At 39.0% G+C, this 23,916-nt stretch overlaps 1 protein-coding gene across 1 annotated transcript in view; it reads left to right on the top strand.

Moving 5' to 3' along the window:
* Nucleotides 1-17,619, top strand: part of htr2aa (5-hydroxytryptamine (serotonin) receptor 2A, genome duplicate a) — a 32,859-nt gene extending 15,240 nt beyond the window's left edge. Inside the window, exons 2-3 of the mRNA XM_067443821.1 lie at nt 6,968-7,168; nt 14,094-17,619. Coding sequence (XP_067299922.1) covers nt 6,968-7,168; nt 14,094-14,899 — 1,007 coding nt within the window. The 3' untranslated portion in view covers nt 14,900-17,619. The remainder of the gene's footprint in view (nt 1-6,967; nt 7,169-14,093) is intronic.
* The last annotated feature ends 6,297 nt before the right edge of the window (nt 17,620-23,916 follow it).

Raw genomic sequence — 23,916 nt, 5'->3', positions numbered from 1 at the left:
AATCCTTGACATTCAGTTTAATCGCGTTTGTAGATCTAATCGAATCCTTGTCCAACTCGCAATGGGTTGTGGGCAATATCAGCCGTTAGAGTGCCCATCAATCCATACTTATAGTAAATAGTAAACCATCCGGGAATCTTTGGAATACTCTTTTCAACATACTACGATTTGGGACATACTAATTCTATTTTCGAATAGTATTTAAGATGGATAGTATGCGAATTGGGACGCAGGGTCAGTCTAGTTATGTAGGCTACACTATCATTGGGAAGACTGCTGACTTGTCCAAAAGATTACCACTGACACCTTGCACACCATTGCTTTGCTCCGTATTTTCTAGGCGAGGCTAAAACGGTGGCTGGATGATGCACTGGAGCCTCTGAGCCTGGCCCCACTTCTACTGTCAATGACACACTGGAGCCACTAAGGCTCTATGAACACATTTGCATCAGTTTGCCGCTCAGTCGCGAGTACTATTAGTTACTACAGCGTACAGTTTGCTAGCTAGCTATGCCTTCGTCGTGGGAATGCATATTACCTGGATGTGATCACTTACAAAACAGATCGGTCTCCTTATTTAAATTTCCGAAAAACGATCATATCAAGAAGAGGTGGATTTATTTTGTGAAGAGTCACTTTGATGGAGAGCCGAGGATCACCACTGACACCCACCTTGTGTTCCTCTGTAGTGGTCATTTTACACAGGATAGTTTTATAAACTTTCGTCGGAGACAATTGGGATTCACTGATAATCCGCTGTTACTGGTGAATGGGGCTGAACCGACTATCTCCCGCCTCGGCCTTCATCCTCTCGTCCCGCCGACAGCCAGTGCCGACATCTTCCGCAGTAACGTTTATGTGCACACCAGTGAGTGTAAGTTTCCTTGTGTGCTTATGTTATAATTATAGCAGGTAACGTTAGTCCACATTAACTAAGTCCTGCAACCCTCTAATTTGATGTTTTTTTGTTTATATACATCAATATGATTCCTTAGACAAGTGATTTCAACTATTATATCTGTAAACTATAATGGCTGTTAGTTTGATATGTGACTATAAAGTGGCAAAATACATTTTATTCTATGTTATTTATTGCTAGCCTAACTTTATATGGCTAAGTTTATGCTAGTTACATATAGCTTAATTGCATAAAATGGAGAGGGAATAAATGCTTACCATTCTGTTGCAGATCGAGGGGAACGATGTTGGTCATCGAATATGTCAGTGTCCTCTAAGTTTGTTTCTGGCTCTATAGGCTCAAACATGTATGGCTTTGTAAACCCAACTAATAAGCTGCTAAGAGCATCCATTCTGGCTGTAGCGGTGACAGTTGAGTGCGGCGGCGGTAGCTTTCCCGCGAGTGGGGGTGGTTTCAGTGCAGCCAGCACACACGCCCCCAACGTTTGAGAGCAGAGAATACTGCTCTTTTTTCAAGATTTTGATCTCTTATTTTATTTACTTGGCGACTTTTTTATCATTCAAATTTGTCTGGATGGTTAATAAAAAAAATTTCTGTGGTCTGACAAACTCAGAACACATACTTAATTTTGACTTTACAGGGACTTTAATAGAGAGGTGAAGGAAAGGAAAAGATGCGGTAGAAAAAAGTGTACAAGCAATAGGGATAACCACACCCTGGAGAGGATTATGAACAGTGTTGTGCAAGTTACTTCCAAACTGTAATATATTATAGATTACTTATTACTGGTATTTAAAAGTAATTCATTACATTACAATATTACTGTCTCAGAATTGTAATGCGTTACATTACTCCTGTATTACTTTTGAGTTACTTTCACCAAAATAACTTCAGAAGTAGCTCTTAACATTCTAAAATGTAGGCAGAGAGCATTTTACATCCAGTAGAAGGCGATATGATGAAGAATAATGGCATGGGCCGTCCAGGCTAACAATAGAGAACTGGCAAAAAAGTGAATGCTCAAGACAATGCAAGAAATCATGACGATCCAACTCTGTTATAAGTATTTTAGAGGTAAAGTGATTATCTGGCAATATCTGGGAATAGCTTCTGTTCATAGACACAACAGAACGGTGTAAACTCTAAGTTATGACAATATGCCGTTTGTTCTTTTCTTATTGTTGCGACATAGTTGCGAGATAGTTTCGGTTTTAGAAAAAGGTTGTATTTGACTGCATTTGCATTTGACTAGCCTACGTTCTTGTCCTTATCTCTGATAAACTAAGCAATGCGCATCCATCTCGCGCATGTACAGTAGGGATGAGACGGTGGGGACATTTTCCCACCGGTTAATCAAAGTGTGATGACATCACCGGTATCTGGGCTTTTAAATCACTAGTCTATCTAACCGAAAGGAACATGCGCACCGCCGCTTGGGCATTAATAACGGGAGCGGATGCAAAGCGATGCTTTCAAGAATTCCTATAAAAGTTAAGCTTCCATATGAACTGAAAACGCGCCAGTGCGCTCGTTACGCACTGACGCAATGACAGCTCGTTAGTAAATGCGCGCTCTGTGTGGCCAAGCAGGTTTTTAGTTTCGGTTTAAAATCCTATTATTCTTAATGAAATGCACAACACAATGACAAACCCCCTTTAATAGGCGCTTTTACATTTTACTTTGAAACCAAATCTTCCGCGATCAACTGTCAGCTCAAGATCACTCGTTCAGATCATGCAGCAGACACCTTCCGTTTTTATTTGAACGGCCTGTTCTCTAACTGAACTAAATTACTGTATTACTATAAAAAATCTAAACGACGGTGTCACGGTGTGCAGTAGTCTTATTCTGTCATCTTCACCCAAGCGTTGTTTAGGCATTAGGCCTATAGTTTGGCTCTGCAGCGCGCGCCTTGTCTCTCGTCCGTTCTTCGACGCGCTTGTCGTTGTGCTATTCTTTGAAACGACAGAGACTTTAAACCTTCTTTAGCCACTTTTCCACGGGCCAGCGCGAGCACAGAGGCTGAAATCATGCCTGCGGCACTTCTGTAAGATCCGCAATAAACACGTACGCCTTCACTGGACTATGTCACACAATATCCAAACGTACACCAGCAAGAGAGAGATGAATTGAAGTACTGAATTGAAGGAAAATGAAGTAAATCGCTATACAAATTATCAGAAGCTGTCATTTAGTATTTAATTACTAACCTGGACACCACGCGGCTATTGACTGACCACGAACAGGTAATAACTTGCATTTTTCATGCGTTAATGTATCGCGCCTGTTTTCCTTTTTCGTTTTATTGTATTTTTTTTTTTTTGGGGGGGGGGGGGGGGGTAACGCAAGCGTTACTGGAAATGTACCGAGTAAAATATTACTGAAAATTGATTAGTAATGCCTTACACTACTACGTTACATCAAAAAGTAATAAGTTACTGTAATGTATTACTTTTGTAATGCGTTACTCCCAACACTGATTATGAAACAAAACCCATTCAAAAATGTGGGGGAGATTCACAAATAGTGGACTTCAGCTGGAGTCAGTGCTTCAAGAACCACTAAGTACGGACGTATGCAAGACATGGGTTTCAGCTGTCACGTTCCTTGTGTCAAGCCACTCTTGAACAACAGACAGCATCAGAAGTGTCTCGTCTGGGCTAAAGACAAAAAGGACTGCTGAGTGGTCCAAAGTTATTTTATCTGATGAAAGTAAATGTATTTCCTTTGGAAATCAGGGTCCCAAAGTCTGGGCGAAGAGAGGAGAGGCATACAATCCACGTTGCTTGAGGTCCAGTGTAAAGTTTCCACAGTCAGTGATGGTTTGGGGTGCCATGTCATCTTCTGGTGTTGGTCGACTGTGTTTTCTGAGGTCCAAGTTCAACACAGCCATATACCAGGAAGTTTTAGAGCACTTCATGTTTCCTGCTGCTGACTAACTTTATAGAGATGCAGATTTCATTTTCCAACAGGGCTTGGCTCCTGCAAACAGTGCCAAAGCAATCAGTACCTAGTTTAAGAGCCATGGTATCCCTGTTCTTAATTGGCCAGCAAACTCGCCTGACCTTAACTATCAAAAATCTATGGGGTATTGTGAAGAGGAAGATGTAGACCCAACAATGCAGAAGAGCTGAAGGCCACTATCAGAGCAACCTGGGCTCTCATAACACCTGAGCAGACTGATCGACTCCATGCCACGCCACATTGCTGCAGTGATTCAGGCAAAGTGAGCCCCAACTAAGTATTGAGTGCTGTACATGCTCATAATTTTCATGTTCATACTTCTTATTTTCTAAAAATCCTTTCTTTGTATTGCTCTTAAGTAATATTCTAATTTTCTGAGATACTGAATTTTGGATTTTCCTTAGTTGTCAGTTAAAATCATAAAAATAAACATTTGAAATATATCGGTCTGTGTGTAATGAATGAATATAATATACAAGTTTCACTTTTTGAATGGAATTTGTGAAATAAATCAACTTTTTGATGATATTCTAATTATATGACCAGCACCATATATTATTAAACTGCAGACTGAATTTTAGCTGAATCCCAAACAATTATTTTCTTTTGCAGGGAAATGTCTTGAACTGTATGGAAAGCACAGGTTTTCAATCGCTTGAAAGAACACAGTAAACACAACATGCAGGGAAACTAATGTAATACCGTAGCTCTGCTGAGGTAGCAATCCAATATCAAACCTGAGTGAGTTCTGATGAAGAGAGCTGTTTCTGAAACACAAGTGTGTGATAGTGTGCTCTTTGTTTTGGTGATTGATAGCCTTTATCTATTTTTTGCACAAGCTCTGTATATTCATTCACCCACATATGACCATTCTTCCCTTCACTTCCTCTCTCTGCATGCATCCCATTTCCTGCAGCTCCTCCTCCTGTTATTCATTCACCCATTTCTTTCCCTATATTTTCTACCTCATTTCCTCTTCCTTTGAAAGTCTATTTTCTTTGTGGCACTTCATTTGTGTTGGCTCTTGCCGCTGTGCTCCACTTCAGACTTTTGTCACTGAGAAAAATAAAAACAACTAAAGCACTAAAAATAAGAAAGTACCTGCCGATAACTGCAAATTGCTAATAATTCAACATTTCTCCCCTTCATGGTTTGTGTCTCTGTGTGTCCTGTACAAAGTACCTGGAGTGTTAACAATGAACTTTACAGTTTCAGTCTGGTGAATGGTGGATGGTCATTTTCTGCCTGACTGCCCACAGCAGAGTGAGTTAACTCTATTGCACTTATAAAACTGAACTTAGGGGAGAGCAGAGCACAACCTAATGCTTTTTGACTTTCCTAGTTTGTGTAAATCTACTTAAGGTTCAAAGGATTTATCTTTTTCCAAATTCATTTCACACGTTTGGTACAAATATGTTTTCTTGTTTCATTAATACAGTGTATATATGTGGGGCATGTTGTAAAATGTGAGGGGCACGTTATAAATGTTTTCTGGTCTAATCAAAAAAATTATCCAAGACAAATTAAACTAATAAACACACTGAAAAACGCAGCTTTACAGCATATTTTATAACATTTAAGTCTAAAAGATGAGGAAACACATTCAGACATTCAGAAAATACACAGGGTGAACAGTGAATCCTCCACATGCAGCATCCCTGAACAGAAGACAAATAGATAAGCCAGTATGAATGCTGTAAATTTCTTGAAATTTATTTATTCCAGTCTTTATTTACCTGTTTCTCAGCAGAAATTCATAAAAGTTAATTATGCCAATTTCATCAGTAACTGTATGGAATAGCATGGTTCTAATAGCACATTTTACCGCAGTTAGAACGATCCCCATCTGCGCAACTGGGGTTTGGTTAATATCGTCTGCTAGTTAGTGAAGCATCAAAGGGATAATTCACCCAAAAATGAAAATTCTGTCATCATTTACTTACCCTCATGTTGTCCCAAGAGTTTCTTTCTTCTGCAGAACACAAAAGAAGAGACTTTGAAGAATGTTTGTAACCAAGCCAATAGAGCAACTACCGCAGTAGGGGAAAACATATGGTAGTCAATGGTTGCTCTATCTGCTTGATTACAAAACATTCTTCAAAGTATCTTCTTTTGTGTTCAGCAAAACAAAAAACCTCATACAGGTTTGGAACAACATGAGGGGGAGTAAATTATGCCAATTTTCATTTTTGGTTGAACTGTCCCTTTAAAGAACTCTTAACAGATATAAGATTATCAGATTTGTCTAATTTTAAATAAACCCAAAACTGAGATGAAAAATTAAGAAATTTACTTTTGCTATGGTTAAATAAGATGTTCAGTGATTATCTTCCAATTATTTCAGAATTTTGGTCCAATTTTCTATCTATATAGGGTTGATATGGCAACTAGTAAATACACTCAAACTTTGCTTACTTCGCGACCATTAAAAGTGTAGTATGAATGTAATTCAGATGGACCACATCTGCCATGTTGTCATTATAACATAACTTACCAGCGTCAGTTGCATCCCTTCATAAATCCTCTCCCATGGCTTCATGGGATAGCAAAGTGTCCATCGAATGCACACTTCAAAATCTCACCGGAAGTAGTATGTCATACGGAGACATTTCACTACTTTGTATTCGGATATACTATGTTGGTGTACTGTTTTTCATAGGGAAGTATTCAATTTCGTACACAGCTTAAGTTTCGTCATGCTAGCATGCGTTTAAAACAAGTCTGTTCCTGCTTTAGGTTGTGCCCCGCACCTCTCTTCAGGATGGATGGACAGACAACCAAAGACCAATAGACAGAAAGACAGACAGACTCTACAATATTTTTTAATACATTTCTAGAGTATTGTAGAAATTAAACGGTCTTTTCTCCCCTTTTAAACAGACATTACTGTCTTGTGCTATTTTCACGAGCTCATCATCACACTCATGCTTTCCAGTGAAATCACTCGTGCTTAGTGGACGAAGCCCATTAAGTTATTTTACAGGACCCATTCGTTTGCGACAGAGGAAAGTCAATGTTTCTAAGCCTTTTGCTGGCAGTTTTATTCCTTCAGTTTAATTTTCTGAATGTGTTTCTGGTCTTCAGGTTACTCCTGGCCCCTCGCTGCATCACTCTGTCCCATGTGGATCTACTTGGATGTTCTCTTTTCCACCGCCTCCATCATGCACCTGTGCGCTATCTCCCTGGACCGTTACGTGGCCATCCGGAACCCCATCCGACACAATCGATCAAATTCACGCTCCCGGGCCCGGGCCAAAATCACGGCGGTCTGGACCATCTCTGCAGGTACAATACGTGGACATGACACAGTGCTGTAGTGTGACGTAAAGCCATGATTATGAAACTGATTATGATTATGAAACTGATGTCATTCTGTCTGATTAGTCATGACTCTGATCTAATGTATTGATAACATAGTATTAACCACTGACTTTTAGATAATGTAAAATCCTAGAAAAAGGCCCTTACTGGTTTGAGATGACCTTGGATGTTTAGAGACGCTTCTAAAAAGAAGAGTGATCCTAAGAGGGTCTTTAAATGTTTATGTGTACTTGAATTTAAATTGCTTTCTGGACTCGAGAAATTAGTGGCTAATAAACCTCCATGCCTTTTGTCATTCACCAGAGGAAAAGCAGTGTGATATTGAATACATGAGTGGGGGAGAGAGCTTTTTGAACACAAGTTAGATACCTGTAAATCAGAAGTATTTAATTGCAGCAATATTCAGATGTATTATAGATTGGAACCGAGAGGCGACAATGAGACCGGCAGTAGTGGCTGCAGCTTCATCAGTATCCTGCTGATTATGTCAATGAAACACCACAAAGAAGAAATAATTGAGAAGGGGAAAAATAGCATAATGGAAAGATAAAAATGAATGAATTTTACAGGTCTGGGACTGGGTTATTGAAGTCATGAATATTTACACCATGCACAGTGTCATTTCCATCACATCTTAAATCATTCTCTGGTGGAAATGACAGTGATGTAAATGAGAGTTTAAACATATTTGCAGAAAAATAGCTGTTTATTAGCCTTAGCAAGATCATAAATACACACATTTGGACACTTTTTAAAGGAAAGTTTTTAGAAAAAGGGCTTATTCAACTTCTTTTCTACATTTATGTGGGCAAATTTTTGTCTCAGTGCATACATTGTTTTAGTTTGTCAGGGTCACTGCTAGCTTAGCTTAGCATAATGAATGGAATCCTATGTTGCCAGGTAGCATGTACGGAGTAAAAGTGATTAAAAAAAAAAGTTACTTCTTGTGGCCTGCATATTCCCAACGAGTACAAATAGCGATGCAGATTGAGACTAGGTGATTTCCAGGCAGATATTGAATTGAGACTATATTATGGGGAAGCACAGGCGAAGCACTACTTGGGCTCAGAGATATCACGGCTCTCATCCTCACGTCCTCCGGCTGTTGAGCGATCGCAATGTGTTGCGTGATATCTCTGCGCCCAAGTAGCAGTGTTTCGCCTTTGCTTCCCCATAATACTCCCAAATCAGTATCTGCCTAGGAAATAGCCTATCTTAAGCTGCATCGCTATTTGTACTCTTTGTGAATACACAGACCACAAGAAGTAGTTAGGTGGGGTTTTTTTTTGGATCACTTTTACTCGGGAAATGCTAGCTGGCAACATAGGATTCCATTCATTATCGCTGCCAAACTAAAACAATGCATGCATTTGAGACAAATGCATTTGCCCATATATCTAAATGTAGGAAAGAAGTTGAATAAGCCCTATTTCTAAAAACGGTGGATATTTACCTTAATGTTTCTTTGATTTCTCTTATATTTTCCATCTCGTGTTACATTTTAATGGTAAATGGAATGCATTTATATAGCGCTTTTAACAGACCCTATGGCCATCCAAAGCACTTTACATATTGCCTCACCCATTCACACACCGACAGCGGTTTTAGCCATGTAAGGCGCCATCCAGCTCGTCGAGAGCAGTTGGGGTTAGGTGTCTTGCTCATGGACACCTCGACACTTGGTCAGGTGGAACCCAGGATTGAACCACCAACCTTCTGGTTTGTAGACAATCTACATGAACTACTGAGCCACTGCCACTGCACTTAATCTCACGTATGCTCTTCATTAAAAGTGTTATTGCCTTGGTAAATAAGTAACTTTTGATAAAAAACAATATTTAATTGTGATATAATAAAAATATGATATGATTTATTTAGAGACTCATTAAAAATCTTGGTCTGGGACAAAAAGTAGCAAAAGATAATGAAGGCATGGAAAAAAGTTATAAGTAATATTAAGGAATCTATTCGTTTTGAATAAAAATCAACCTCTGCAGTGCCCGAAGTTGAAGAAATGCCCAAGTTCTGATCTACTTCAAAATGACCTCAAACCAAAGCCCTGTTTTTCGATCTGCATGCAGCACAGACAGCAATGAATTATTATGAGGAGAAAATGTAATAAAGTGAATGCCATTTGCATCGCTGCAATGCAAAAAGAAAAAGAAAACCATGTAATGAAACATTTATAATGCAAAGCAATATAACTAAAGTCAACAGAGACCGATTTTGAACTAATATAATAGAATATCTGCACTAATTAAGCTGTTAAACTGTGTCGGTACACTTTTGGATGGAGCTTCAGTTCCCAGATCTGCAGTCTCTGCTTCTACCAGATTCAGAGTGGTCGTAGAGGTGAGAGATAGTGATGCTTTAAAGTGAAGAAGAATTTCAGTTTCAGTAATTATGTATCGTTTGGAGATCAAAGAAGACCTACTAACATTAGAGAGATTAGGGCTCTTTGAGCATGAGTCAGATGATTTTCAAAGAACAGCATGTCTGGTTGTTAAGACAAAAAAGTGCTTTTGTAATTATCAGTCGAGGAGGAGCATGCCACTGAGATGTGTAATTATCTTTCTTGTACCAGAACATTTGATGGGTGTCATTTAAAAAAAAAAAAAAAATGTTTTTGCATACAAGTATCCATCCATCCATTCAGTATTTGTAATGCAAGCCAAACAGATCAACTATCTGATCACCCTTTCTCTTCATGTTAAACAGCTCTTAATCTGCTTTAAATTGGGAGATTTTAAGATCATTTGCTTCCATAACATGTCCTTACAGAGTAGGAGGTGGCCATATGCCAAACCTTTACGTTTATATATACTGTAGGATTGTACAGTATATATTTCAGCTGAACTTAACATTTTATTGCTAAAAATATTTTGTTTTTGGGCTACTGACAGCGCTTTATGATTTATTTATAGAATGATAAAAAGAGACATTTCAAAATCCCCTCCGCAAAACATTTAAGTCAGTTTACACCTGGTATTAAGATGCGTTTTGTTTGATCAGATCACTAGTAGGCGAGTTAGACACATTCTCATTTACACCTGGTGTTTTATCTCTTTTGCCCACTTTCAACCACTTCTATCCTGATTCCTTCAAGGGACGGGTCTATGGGTGGGTAAATATACAGGCTGTTTCAGATCTTTTGATCTAATGGATGAAGTGAGCTCATGCAATTTACATATGTTGGTGAGGGAACATTGTACGTTTTCATCTGCAAACCAAATGTGGGTCTCCAGCCAACAAAGTTTAAATCCTGTCAATCTAGTGTGCTTCCCATAATGTTCACGCATTAGGCCAGTAGTCGGAGAGTAGACAGTCTATTGTGGCTGATTGAATGCTTTTGACCACATGAGCCTGTGGAACCTCTGGAAGTGGTCGAAAGCGGACAAGCTCAAAACATTTAGACCCCGTTTACACCTGTATTTTGAGTCGTCTGCTTGTAATCCGATCAATCATAATGCATTTTAATACCAGGTGCAAACAGGGCCTTAAAGGGGTGGTGAAACACTCAGTTTCAGTCAATCTCATGTCAATCTTGAGTACCTATAGAGTAGTACTGCAGCCTTCATATCTCCGAAAAGTCTTTAGTTTTATTATATTTATAAAAGAAATATGGGCTGTTTATGGGCGTGCATTTCCTCTCTCGCTCTAGTCACGTGCACGCGCACCCTACCAGGAGAAGAGCCCGTACGGCCCATACAAGGACCTTCCGCTCTTATTAACGTCAAGCTGAGCCATACTCGAAAAACTTGCAATACAAAACAATTGTCTTAATGTACTGTGATTTATCAACTGGGGAAGTATGTTGATATCTAGTTAAAATTCCCATGTACTATCTTGCCTTCATATGTCAGTCCATAACTGATATGAGGGTGAGAGCTGTCAGTGGATTTGAGCAAAGCACCATCATCTGCCCCTGCATTATAATGCTGCTTTTTTTAACTTTTTCCAACTCTGTTTACACTTATCTCCAGGAAAGGATGAGAAATGTGATGTCAGAGGAGGTTGATAGCGAGTAAGATAAAGTGACCCCCCTTTAAATGTTTAATCTACTCATCTTCCTCTTAGATTTTGACATTCTTATCATAGTAATCCAAGGCCTGCGGTTATTCATAGATGCACAATTCCAGATGCATCATCCAATGGCACCGTGTCCATCATTGGCACCTCCATCCCCCCGCCCTCCTTACCAGCTCTGTTTCCCCCCAACAAACCCCAGAGATCAAACACGATTTGCAGAGATTTACTGTTGCCATGGAAATGTCTTATCACCATGGCAGTTTTACTGAAAGTTTGTCCTTGAGCGATACAAGCTTTCCATTTGCAAGATGCTAGCGGAAATGAGAAATATATCATATACAGGATTACAAAACTGAAGACTAATGGTCGTAAATAGTAGTGTTATTGAGGGTACACTTCTAAACTGTTATAGGCAATGAGAAAAAAGTCCCATCAATTCCTGTGAAGTTACCCAAAGGCATGTTACAAAAATTTACGTTTTCGCTGCCTAAGCATTAGCAGTATATCTCAGTAGAATGGTATAAGCTTGTCCTTTAATCACAGGGTTCCTATTGAGGCGCCCAGCATGTTTTTTAATAAATATGTCACCTGCGCTCTCAGTTTAATGATTTGTAAATAAGTGATGTATCAGTGCTTGAAAACATGAATGGAAAGTGTTTACACATGATTATGAGCCGAGAGTTATTTAAAGATTATCATCTCTTTTGAAACTAGATGTGATGATGGGGGATCAGACTGTGTGTGTGTGTGTGGGCTGGTAATCCCTACGTTATGGGGACAAAATATCCCCGCAATATCCGAAATCCTTGTCCTTGTGGGGACAATTTTTGGTCCCCATGAGGAAAACATCTTATAAATCATAAGGAGGTTTTTTTTTTTGAGAAAGTAAAAATGCAGAATATTTCCTGTGATGGGTAGGTTTAGGGGCAGTGTAGGGGCATAGAAAATACGGTTGGTACAGTATAAAATCCACTATGCCTATGGAAAGTCCCCATAAAACATGGAAACACTGTGTGCGTGCGTGCGGGCGTGCGTGCGTGCTTGTGCGTGAGTGTGAGTGTGAGTGTGAGTGTAAGTGTGAGTGTGAGTGTGTGTGAGTGTGAGTGTGTTTTCCTTTGAGATAAGAGATGATTCATGAACTAATACATAGTCAGGTGTTTGTGATATTCCTGTACATGAACTCTTTCCAGTCCAAGTGAACTGCATATTGTGTGTCAGGCCATCTTTAAAATTATATGTAAACCACACTCTCTATTACCATGTCAAAACAATTTAATTGTTTTTTATTTAGGATTATTACTTTTTTAAATCAATTTATTAGGGCTGTTTAATACATAACATTTATCTTTTATTTTATCACAGTTTATCTATTTCTATGTAGTTTTGTAGTAAACACCACACCTGTGTGTGATTTACAGACAAATTCTCAATTAAGAGGGTCTTTTTCCACCAGTTTCTGGAAAAATAAATACAAATTGCAGAACAGAATGAATTACCGGCACTGAAGATTAAATCAACTTCATTAACTTCATGTTAACATATTATTATGAAAGCGCTTTTATTTATCAAAATTATATGGAACACATACTCTCTATTACCATATGTATCAGTTTTTATTATCTATTAGGGATGTTAATATCTTGTAATATTTATTATTATTATTATTATTATTATTATTATTATTATTATTATATCACCCCATTTTGATTGTTATTTATACATAATCATTTTAAAATAATTTACTGATAAGTAATTAATCACAGTTATAAATGTAGGACTTTCTAATTAGATTGATGCCATTAAAGGGAATAATGAATTGCATGTTCATTTGTTTTCTATGAAAGTGCTATTTTTATAGCACTATATATTATGTAAGTGATAATCCAAGGCTAGCCGTGTGAAACCAAAGAACCACCCACATGAAGTGCATTAAAGTCATTTAATGCACAGCTAGTCGTGGATTATCTCAGTTATACCATGGTCATTTGCCAGCATTGACAACTTATTATACTGTTATTGATGTTTGCAGCACAATATTTCACTGGAAAGGTAAATTGACTTTTGCTCTGTTACAGCTCATTAGATCTAGCATTCTGCCCACTTTGAATCATACACAAAGGTAAAATAGTGTGTATGATAACATTTATTTGAATTAATGAATTATAGCATTTATTTGAATTCATTTTTGAGAGAGAGAGAGAGAGAGAGAGAGAGAGAGAGAGAGAGAGAGAGAGAGAGAGCGCTGCATACCTGCATTTGTTCAGAGTCTCTCTATTAATAATGAAGCTGTATGAGGTTAATTACTTCAACATAGCAGCGATGAACCCCTTTGTTGCTGAGAAATATAATGTAGCGATTCACTACCAAAAATATTGTATGACTAAAAGTCACGCAGCAGCGTTATAATGTTTCTGTGCTCCTGAATGTTTCTGTGTGCGCAAGCAGGGCGATCTTAGAGTGACGTATGTACGGTATGTGTGTACGAGCGTCAGTGGAAAAAAGTGGATTAATATAGAATGGTGATTAAACTGACTTGGAAATACCAGTGCATTAAACGGTTTTATTGCACACCTTCTAGGCAGTCAGAACCGAGTATTAAGACAGCCCATGATATAAGAACTTTTATTCATTTATATCTGCTTGAACAAATGAAAGGGACATAAATGGAACAGCTGCATATGCCATAGAAAACAGCATATCACACAACTTTACTGCTTTTGTGTTTTGTGTGAAATAAGCCACTTTTTTTTCTTCTCTTTTTTTGTTTTGTTTTTTGCCACCTTGTTTTTTTTGGTCTGTCACAATTTCTGCAGACTAAACTAAACTACAAATGCACTTTCTTCCCTCTGTTTTTCTACAGGGATCTCCATGCCAATCCCAGTGCTGGGTCTGCGTGATCACACTAAAGTTTTCAAGGATGGCAGCTGCCTATTGACTGACAATTCGTTTGTGTTGATTGGGTCCTTCGTGGCCTTCTTTGTGCCATTGATCATAATGGTGGTGACCTACTTCCTGACTATCAGCGCTCTGCAGAGTGAGGCTACGCTCTGCCTCGACCAACTGGTGCCCAGGCCCAAATGGAGTACAGGATTCACTCTGAACTTCCTCCCTGGCCCATCGTTCTCACCCTCAGAGAAGAAGCTCTTCTTGCGGCGCTCGTTGAGCCGCGAGGCGGGGACGGAGTCGGGGGTTGTGATGCCACCTTTCGGACGGCACAGCGTACAATCCATCAGCAACGAGCAGAAGGCCTCCAAAGTTCTGGGCGTGGTTTTCTTCCTGTTCGTGGTCATGTGGTGTCCCTTTTTCATCACCAACGTTTTGGCGGTGGTTTGCGACCCGGCGACGTGTGACGGCGATATAATGAACGGACTGTTGAATGTTTTCGTGTGGGTCGGTTACCTTTCCTCCGCCGTTAACCCACTGGTTTACACGCTCTTCAACAAGACTTACCGCTCGGCCTTTGCTAGATACATCCGATGCCAGTTTCACGAGGAGAAGAAACCGCTACAGTTAATTCTGGTTAACACCATTCCACCGATGGCCTATCAGTCAACACACCTGCCGCTCGCTGGATCAATAGGCAATGGGGATTTCTCTCTGCCCCTTCACAATAAAAACCACCATCAGTCCAAAAGCCGCAAAAACGAGAGTGTCAGCTGCTTGTGAATTCACTCAATGAACCCGCAAATGCCAACCGTAACCCTGGATTTTTTTTTCTGGGTTCGTGTCTGGCATTCTATCCTTCTTACCTCTACAGAAGGCAGCTTAGATTGGTCTCAAGTATTAGTATTCAAAGCCTAAATGCATCTATGAACAAACAGCATCACAGTCCATGACTTGATCACAGGGTACTGATACATCAAAAGACCTTCGTTTGACCGGGATCTGAGCTTAGTACCATCAGTGTCAGTTGAATCAATGGGATAAAACCTCTCTGGTTATAAAAATTGTATATAAGTGTCAAGTCAGAGTTATGGTTTGATGTCAAGACTTTTCATTTTTTATGTAGCACTTTATATTCCAGAAGGCGAAGTCTAAATTCATGGGAGATCAGCTGTGTTTTGTTTACAATGTCTGGTTTTTGGATAAAAGTTGTGATGTGACTGGAGTTTTGTACTGCGTCAAACGATTGAGATGCTGTAGCCTCATTCATATAAGCTGACGTGTTGCTGCTGGTTTATCATTTTACCATATATTTGCATTCAGTTCAGAACTAAAAGAATCCTATAGAAGCCTGTTTCCATGTCAGAGTAAAAAATAAGAGGTCATTATTAAATTGTTTTAATTAAGAAAAAATTTAAAGGGGGGGTGAAACACTCAGTTTCAGTCAATCTCATGTCAATCTTGAGTACCTATAGAGTAGTATTGCATCCTTCATATCTCCGAAAAGTCTTTAGTTTTATCATATTTATAAAAGAAATATGGGCTGTACCGAGTCTTTCCGGAAAAAACCGAGCGCCTGGAGGCGTATCGTGTGGGCGGAGCTAAAGAATGACAAGCGCGCAAAGCGGTGACGTCCTCAAGCGTGGAGAAACCCATCTATCTCAGCTAATACAGATAATGATCCACAATCAAATCTGAGGCTGAAATAAATTGAACAGGAGAAACGGCAACATCAGGATGTCCGTCTCTGTGGTATGTACTGTATTTAGGGGCCTTTGTGTGTCTTTACGAGCAGTTTATGAGGACATGATTCGGTTTATGGACTATTGTATGTGACTAGACCTTAGAGGTAGCAAGCAAAACGGTTTTGCACGTCAGAGTCAGAATAGTGTAACGTTATACAGAACAACAATGGAGTAACCGTTAGCGCATTTGAATGACGAAGCACGCGATCGTATCGTTTACTGATGTTTACTCATGCGACGGTAGCCAATAGCAGAGACATCACATTTGAAGTTGATTTACTCACCGGCATCTTCCAAAGCAGGACCGCTCTGTCAAAAACACACTTCTTTGGTATGATTTGGTGAAGTCCTGTGACAGCAGTTACCGTGGAGATCCACTTTGAGACGTGACTGAAGCGATGCCTTGAAGCTTCCCGTCATTTCTGCGTTCAAATCGGTTCAAATGCAGCGCTGCCTTCCCGGAATGCTGTGCTAAAACGTTGAAGTCGCTCGACGTCACCCATAGGAATAAAGTGGAGCGCGGCGCGACATAAGTGTTCACGGACGACTGGATCTGCACCTGAGAGACTGTTTACGGCGTGCATTTCCTCTCTCTCCCTCTAGTTACGCGTCATAAGTGTTCACGGACGACTGGATCTGCACCTGAGAGACTGTTTACGGCGTGCATTTCCTCTCTCTCCCTCTAGTCACGCGCGCGCGCACCCTTCCGGGAGAAGAGCCCGTACAGCCCATACAAGGACCTTCCGATCTATTTAACGTCAAGTAGACCCATATTCGAAAAAAACTCGCCGAAACTTGTGAGAAACCGGAAGGAGTATTTTTAACACAGAAATACTCCATCAAACGTCCAACATTAGTTTTTGAAACTTTGTCTATGTTTAGGATGGGAATCCAAGTCTTTAAAGGTGTAAAAAGCTCAGTATGCATGAAACAGCATTTCACCCCCCCTTTAACTGTAAAATATAAAGCTACACGAGAGATACACTACTTCTCAAAAGTTTGGGATATGTTTTTTTTTAAAGGTCACAAAGGCTGCATTTATTTGATCAAAAATACAGTATAAACTGCAATATTATAAAATATTACTGTTCAATATATATATTTTTCTATTTTAATATATTTCAAAATGCTATTTATTCCTGTGATGGCAAAGCTTTATTTTCAGTCTTCAGTGGCACATTTGACTCTGAGGTGGAAATGACCTTTAATAGAAACCTCCTCAAATAAAGACTACAATCCAGATCAGAAAGAATGCTGCGTGACCAGTATTTTTCTGGTGGTAAACAACATGTTGATCCTCCAGCTAGACCAGCACCAAACTGCAAACGCAGCCCTGGACCAGCATGGAAAGTCAAAGCTGTTCTTTTCAAAAGGGAACTTACCACTTTTGCACCTTGTAATGTGGACCTATCAGAAACTATTTCTGAGACATTTTGACATTGCACTTTGTTCAGATAATGGCAGTACTCATATCCAACACTTGCCTTTGTCAGATTTGAAGTTCATTGAAAATGTGTTTTTAAGATCACCGGTACGTTTTTGGTTCTGAATATGTACCTCTGTATCCAGGGTTCCATGGCAACACAGAGAGCGATCTCAGGACCAGTCTCGCGTCTCCAGAGGTTCAGATCTCAGCGTATTGTGATCAGCACCTTTCTGATTCTATTTCCAGTGTCTGAATTGACAGCAGTGTTGTTGTTGTTATGGTGACGGTCATAAACTTGTTTGCAGACATTGAATGAGTCATCTCTGTTTCATCTTTTTGAGTGGATAATTATGTCAGGTATATATATATATATATATATATATATATATATATATATATATATATATATATATATATATATATATATATATATATATATGTATATATAAAAATATGTTTATATGTGCAGTGTTTGTCTGCCCTCATTCCAGTATTTCATATTTCGAATTAGCTTGAGCACTAGGGCTGTAGATGTTCTGAATAGTTGCAAATGTTTTTATCTTATCAAGTCCACCGCTTCCCCAGAATGGTCATAATTTAGCTGTTATGGGTGGCCATGACAGTAACCACATGAAGTTACATTAAGCCACACTGCACATGTATAACACTTTAAAGTCGACATTTATGTGATTTAATGAACAAATCGAGATGAGACTTGGACACCCGGGTCGCCTTGTGCACAGCAATGATATATAACACAGTGCTGCCCACAAGACTATTTCTCCTACATAACCACTTATTTCTGTATCAGTTCTTTTGTCTTTTATATTTCTCACAGGTTTCTGCTCATTCTAAATTAGATACAGATAAAGTAGCACAGTTAAGATTATCCTACATTTAGCCTATACGAATGCATTAGTGAGAGAGCGATTGGGTGTTAATTACTAAGAAATGTATGCTAAAACTTTTCAGTTTCAAAGCTATTTTATTGATAAATTACAGAAGTGTTGAAAATACATTTCTGCGCTACTGAATGATTCTGTGTACATCCTGAGGGTGACGCGCGAGATACTGTCCCATGTGTGCACGTTACAATGCAGAATGCATTAGTTTTAAATGGTGATTAATTTACGTGTACAATAAGCGGTTTAAAATGGTATAATCAAACATGTCGTGTGGAGCGCTCTAAGAGTATGCATTTATTTAGTTTGGAAATGGAGCATAAAGTGGACTTCAAAGACTTATCCTGTTGTGCCCTCTGTAGTCCATGATCAGCAACTAGTCGATGTCAAGCTTAAAGTGCAAATAGGTGTACATTTTAGCTTCATCTAGTGGGGAGGTTGCAAATTTCAACTGGACACCGCTCAACCCTTAGCCTAGAAATCTAGACGCTCCCTGTGCCACGTTTTATTTTGTGTCACCATACTTGATCGTTCAACTATTTGTGTAACTGTATTTAAATAGGGAAAACGTGAAGGTCGCTTCTAACTTGATCTCTGTTTGGTACCATTGTGAATAAACTGGGCTAAGCTAAATGCTATCAGAATGTCAGCGCACGTCAGAGAGATTAGAGACGAGAGAGATATGTATTAACTGTTTTAGTTAAGGGAATAACATAGTTTAATATGAAAAAGCGGTGAAGTATCCCTTTAATGAGATTCTGCTCCCTTCTGGAGCTTGTCCCTAGTGGCCAGTTGAGGAATTGCAGTTTAAGTCACTTCTGGATTGGCTTCAACAGAAACTGGGGGAGTTGGTAGGTCTTATGACAGCGACAACATGGCGGATCTAGTACGTCTGAATTTCATTCATGCAACACACAGTCACAATATAGAACAAACTTTAACTGTTGCAAAGTAAGTTTTAAACCAAATGTAGTGCCTATACGCTATAAAATTTGCTGCCTAAAATTGAAGTACATTCAACTTGAATGTTTAAGTAATTTCAACATAAATTACATGACATTACAATAAATAAATTAGTTGAAAATGCTGAAAATTGCTTAATATATCTTGATGAGTTAAATCAATGCAAAAACATATGTTGTCATAACTTATTGATCATACATATATTATGAATTAGACATATTCCAGTTAGCCTATAAGCCCCACGTGGAGCAGCTTGTACTGCCCTTTCAACTGCACAACCGACAGCTAAAATAAAAGAGTAAGAGCTGAGTTTGTGCCAGCGAATCCATTAGATGTTTTAAGAGCACAGACTCTATCATCACTATTGTACATTAGTTTCTGTTGAGCCAACAGAAGTGAACACGTAAAGTATTTCCATTATGCCAGGTCTCCCCTGAGTTACTTGACAAAATCATGAATATGAATAAACACATGTAAAACAAGCAGTTGTGAGAAAATGTTCTGTTCCATCAGCCGCTGGGTGATTTGCCAATCAACCGTAGGCTCAGACCAGCTGCCTGAAGCATCACAATATGTTTGCAGTTGCATGAGAATCTGGGCGAGGAAGAAAAAAATCACGGTATATAAATGAAAAAATATACAGATTGTTGTTTTCAACAGGAAAAGGAAGCTTCCTGCAATATGAAAAAATAATAAAATAACGCTTAATTCAAAATATATAAGATTAAAAACTGTTGAGCCCCCCCCCCCTGTATATAACACACATATTATATATATGTGAGTGTTTGTGTATGTCTGCACTGTGTGTGTCAATCTGTGTGTGGGTTGTGTCAGGAAGGCTTTTATGATCTGACTGGCACCTGCACGATTCCTAATCAGCAAGGTGCAGCAGTGGCTGCTGAAATACCGAAGTTGTGTGGGTGGCATTTTCTTTAGAAATTAAATAACCTTAAGGTGATTTAAAAAAAAAAAAAAAGTACATTCATGTCATTTACTGGCACCCCAAAAAACTCACACACGTACCAACTCACACCTACACATAAAGGTTGATTTAATTCAATTAAAGAACGCTTTGTAAACAGTTTAGTCTTCATGCTGGAGGGCTTCATCTAAACCAGAACTAACTACTACGCCCACCTAGACGAGTATGAGTATCAATCCTCCAGGGCTAGAGTTATTTCTCAGAAAGAGAGAGATGGGAAAACCAGACTCAATGCAAAGTTCTTTGAACTTTAAGCATGAAATGCCAACTGTCATGGTTGCTCAAAAATGAGAGAGTGTGAAAAAGAGAGAAGGAGAGAGATAGAGAGAAAAAGCTGACAAGAGGCACGAGTACAGATTGAACCCTGTTTGACACTCCTTTCATGTATTTTCTGGGGTTCTCCTAAACCCTCTTCTGAGCTGATGCTAAATTATTCACATATGTCACATCACGGCTGTAATCCCAATTAATGAATCACCTCTGTGATACATGGGAGACTCATTAAAAGAGAACAGGGCCGAGTCAAGGAGCAAAGGCGAAAAAGATTACTGAAATTAAAATGCCAAAATCACCATACATTATTCCATATACATATAAACAAAAAAATCCCTCTGTTTTTATCTCCCCTTTCCTGTCCTTACCTTGTGTTAAATTGCTTTTAGACTGACAGGTAGTAGATGAAATGATCTCAGATGCCTCTGATCCAGCCAGAAATTGGTAGTAAAACTCAGCTCAGTTGAGCTTTTCACCGACCGAAGCGATGATATCAAAAGTTTGCAACGTCTGCTTCCTGTTGACTACAGATGCCTGACCTTTGTAGCTTCTTTTTTTTAAAAAAGCTGTTATGATAGCGTCATCTCCCTGAAAGGACGATTAGTCAGGTGGCTAATCAACCATTCATCTGTTTCGCATGTATGTGTCAGAACAAAATCATCTTGATAATGTCAGATAACTTGGATAGAAAGGCATGCATTGGATTACAATCAACCAATCAGCTGTCAACTGTTCAATTTAAATACACAATTAGATAATACCAATTTAGGTCACCCAATGACCAATCAATGCTTCATTTTGTCTAGTCTGTGGTGTAAAAGGTTGCATTAGCAATTAAAAAAAAAACAGGTAAGTGTCTGAATAATTTCGGTCCCAAATTTTAGTTCACTCTATTAAGAATTTTTATGTCACAGTTTTCTTTATTTTGCTATCCTCACTTAATGAACTATAGTGCACCCAATAGTAAAAAGTGTTGTCATTGTTTGCCATAGTAGAGCTGAAGTCAATCAAAGGTACAGAGATGCAAGTCTGTGATCTACAGCGGTTACTTAAAGATAGCATAAGAGCACTTAAAAATGTATTATGCGTTTCTCATATCGTTGGTGATCCATCCAATTCATTTTCTAATAGCAAACTGCCGTGTGTGACATACTTTGTCCAGGGTGAATACAGCGGTAATGTTTTCACAGCTATTCTGACCTTCTGCCTTCTCTGCTAGGGTATAATTTCTGAAGTACTTTATTGGTTTTTACAGCTGTAATCTAAACTGCACCATAAAAGCAACATAATTCCAGAGCACATTCTTAAAATCAAAGATCTGCCGAAGATTTATATGCAGTCAAGGCCAGTTGGCCTGTTTCTGCGTGCAGCTTCGTATTTCTTGAGAGTGCCAAGAAAATAACACACTTTCAGTTTCAAAAACAGAGCATTTGGGAATTGCTAGAGTGCAGGGCATCGCTCAGTGTGAAATAATCTATTGAAATGGCGGAAAGGTCCCTTGCCGATTCTGATCTTCACACAATTTTGGAAAGCTTTGGGAATCGTGTGAACATGTCATTCCTTTTTTTCTGGTTGCGTTCTTATCCTCAGCTGATCAGTAAAGAATTAGGGCAGGGAGAGAGATACAAGTATAATTTCAGGTCATGCACATTTTAATAATGCTTTAATTGTGCGTGTATTAAAAATGTATGTTCTAAAACGGATATTAAGTTATTTTTTTAATTAATAAAAAATTGCAATTGGGGTTTGACATATGTGAAATAGCAGCTATAAATAAACAAATCTGCAAAACTGTTTTGATGTGTGTTTAATATTATGCAATAAATTACAATTATAAATTGATCAAATTAAATTTTAACTGTATAAAAAAAGAGATTAATTTAGCAGCAGATAGAGAAAGCTTGAGAGTTGAGGTATGACTTAGTGTTAGCAGGACAAAGGCATCACAAGGTTATTCTTTTGCACTCCATACAAATCACTGGCCTTGCTCTTTGTGTGTAACTGTAAATCAAATCAGGTTCTAAGTGCGTGTCACATTAGCTGTAAATCTCACTCTTCTCATGCTTCATTGTATGTAGCTGCTAATGCTAAATTAGTAACACAAGAATCTAAACCACTTGGTTTAAAAAAAGTAATATTGGGTCAAAGGGTGATTACAGCTCACTTCATCTTAATCTTGGTGGCCAGCCTTTTATCTAACGTGTGAACATTATTACGCTTTTCAAATCAGCAAGCCATTCAGACCTGATGATTCATAGCAGTGGATGTGTGATCAAATTCCCTTTCAGGCAGACTCCGTGTTCAAAAATTATGTGGGAGTCATTCGACAGAGTTCCTTTAGAAACCAAAGACTGGACTGGTGCTGCGTCCGAAATTGCCTTCTAATGAATAGGTATTACATTTGAATTTAAATTTACTTCACAACCGTTAAAACGCACACTCTGTGTCTGAAATTGCATAGTCTCTTGTTTTGAATTAGTAATTACTTCACGACCACTTAAAAGTATGTTCTATAGTATGAATGTGTGTAGTATGAATGAAATCTAGTCATTATATACTGTAACGTGACCTCTAGCAGCATCAGTTACGTTGCCTCACTTCTATTTACAAATTCTCTACCATAGCCTCAGTAAAATATCCATCGTATGTACACTTCTTTCAAAATCTTGCCAGAAGTAGTAATTTATGTGTTCCAAGCAGGTTTTTGAGCCCGTAAATTACGACTTCAAACCACAACTCACGACTTTGTAGCGTTCCAGGCAAAGTCACGCCAACTGCTAGCCTAGAAATCTAGACGCACCCTAGCGGCAGCAAATTTAATTTGCCCGCAAGTGTAGTCTAGGAACTCTCAATACCCATCTGAGCTGTATTCCTCAGAATCTGGACGGGCCAATCACATCGTGTATAGAGTCAGTGGGTGGGGCCATAATGACGGCCGAGTTGCGTTTGCGTGCTTCTAGTAAACACAGAAACTGGCGAACGGCGGTCTTTCGAATCAGCTCTGACCGCGACTCTGGAAGACTTGGAGTTAAGCTTTTCTTTGAGAAAAGAACAAAGAGCGGCACTGAAGTCATTCTTAAAAAGGGAAGATGTGTTCGGAGTTTAGCCGACCGGATACGGCGAATGTTTAATCTGTCAGCAAGCTCTGCTTCACCTTCGCTGCTCTGGTTGGTGTAGCGCTATCCTATCGCGTGCAGAGGGAGTTTGACAGACAACCGTTTATCCCGCCCCTCGGATTGAGCTGTCTATGGTGAGTTTCCAGACCAAACATCTTGATGTGGGTCTGGCTTCTCAGGCTAGCCAACTGCCTGAGTATGGGGAATTGCTGCGAGATGTAAACAAAGCATGGTGGACAATGGGGCTTATGTTAATTTACAGTCATTTCTATCACCAAAGGGCTTACTTATTTGCTTTTTTGAGGGAAACGGTGGAGAAAAGTGCCGCATAACGCAAAAGAAGCTGTTATACCTTCTATTTTATATTATTTGTATATTTGGACATGTATTTGC

The sequence above is a fragment of the Pseudorasbora parva genome, chromosome 5 (assembly GCF_024679245.1).
Source record: "Pseudorasbora parva isolate DD20220531a chromosome 5, ASM2467924v1, whole genome shotgun sequence".
NCBI classification, from domain to species: domain Eukaryota; kingdom Metazoa; phylum Chordata; class Actinopteri; order Cypriniformes; family Gobionidae; genus Pseudorasbora; species Pseudorasbora parva.
This window is presented reverse-complemented; position numbering and strand designations above follow the sequence as displayed.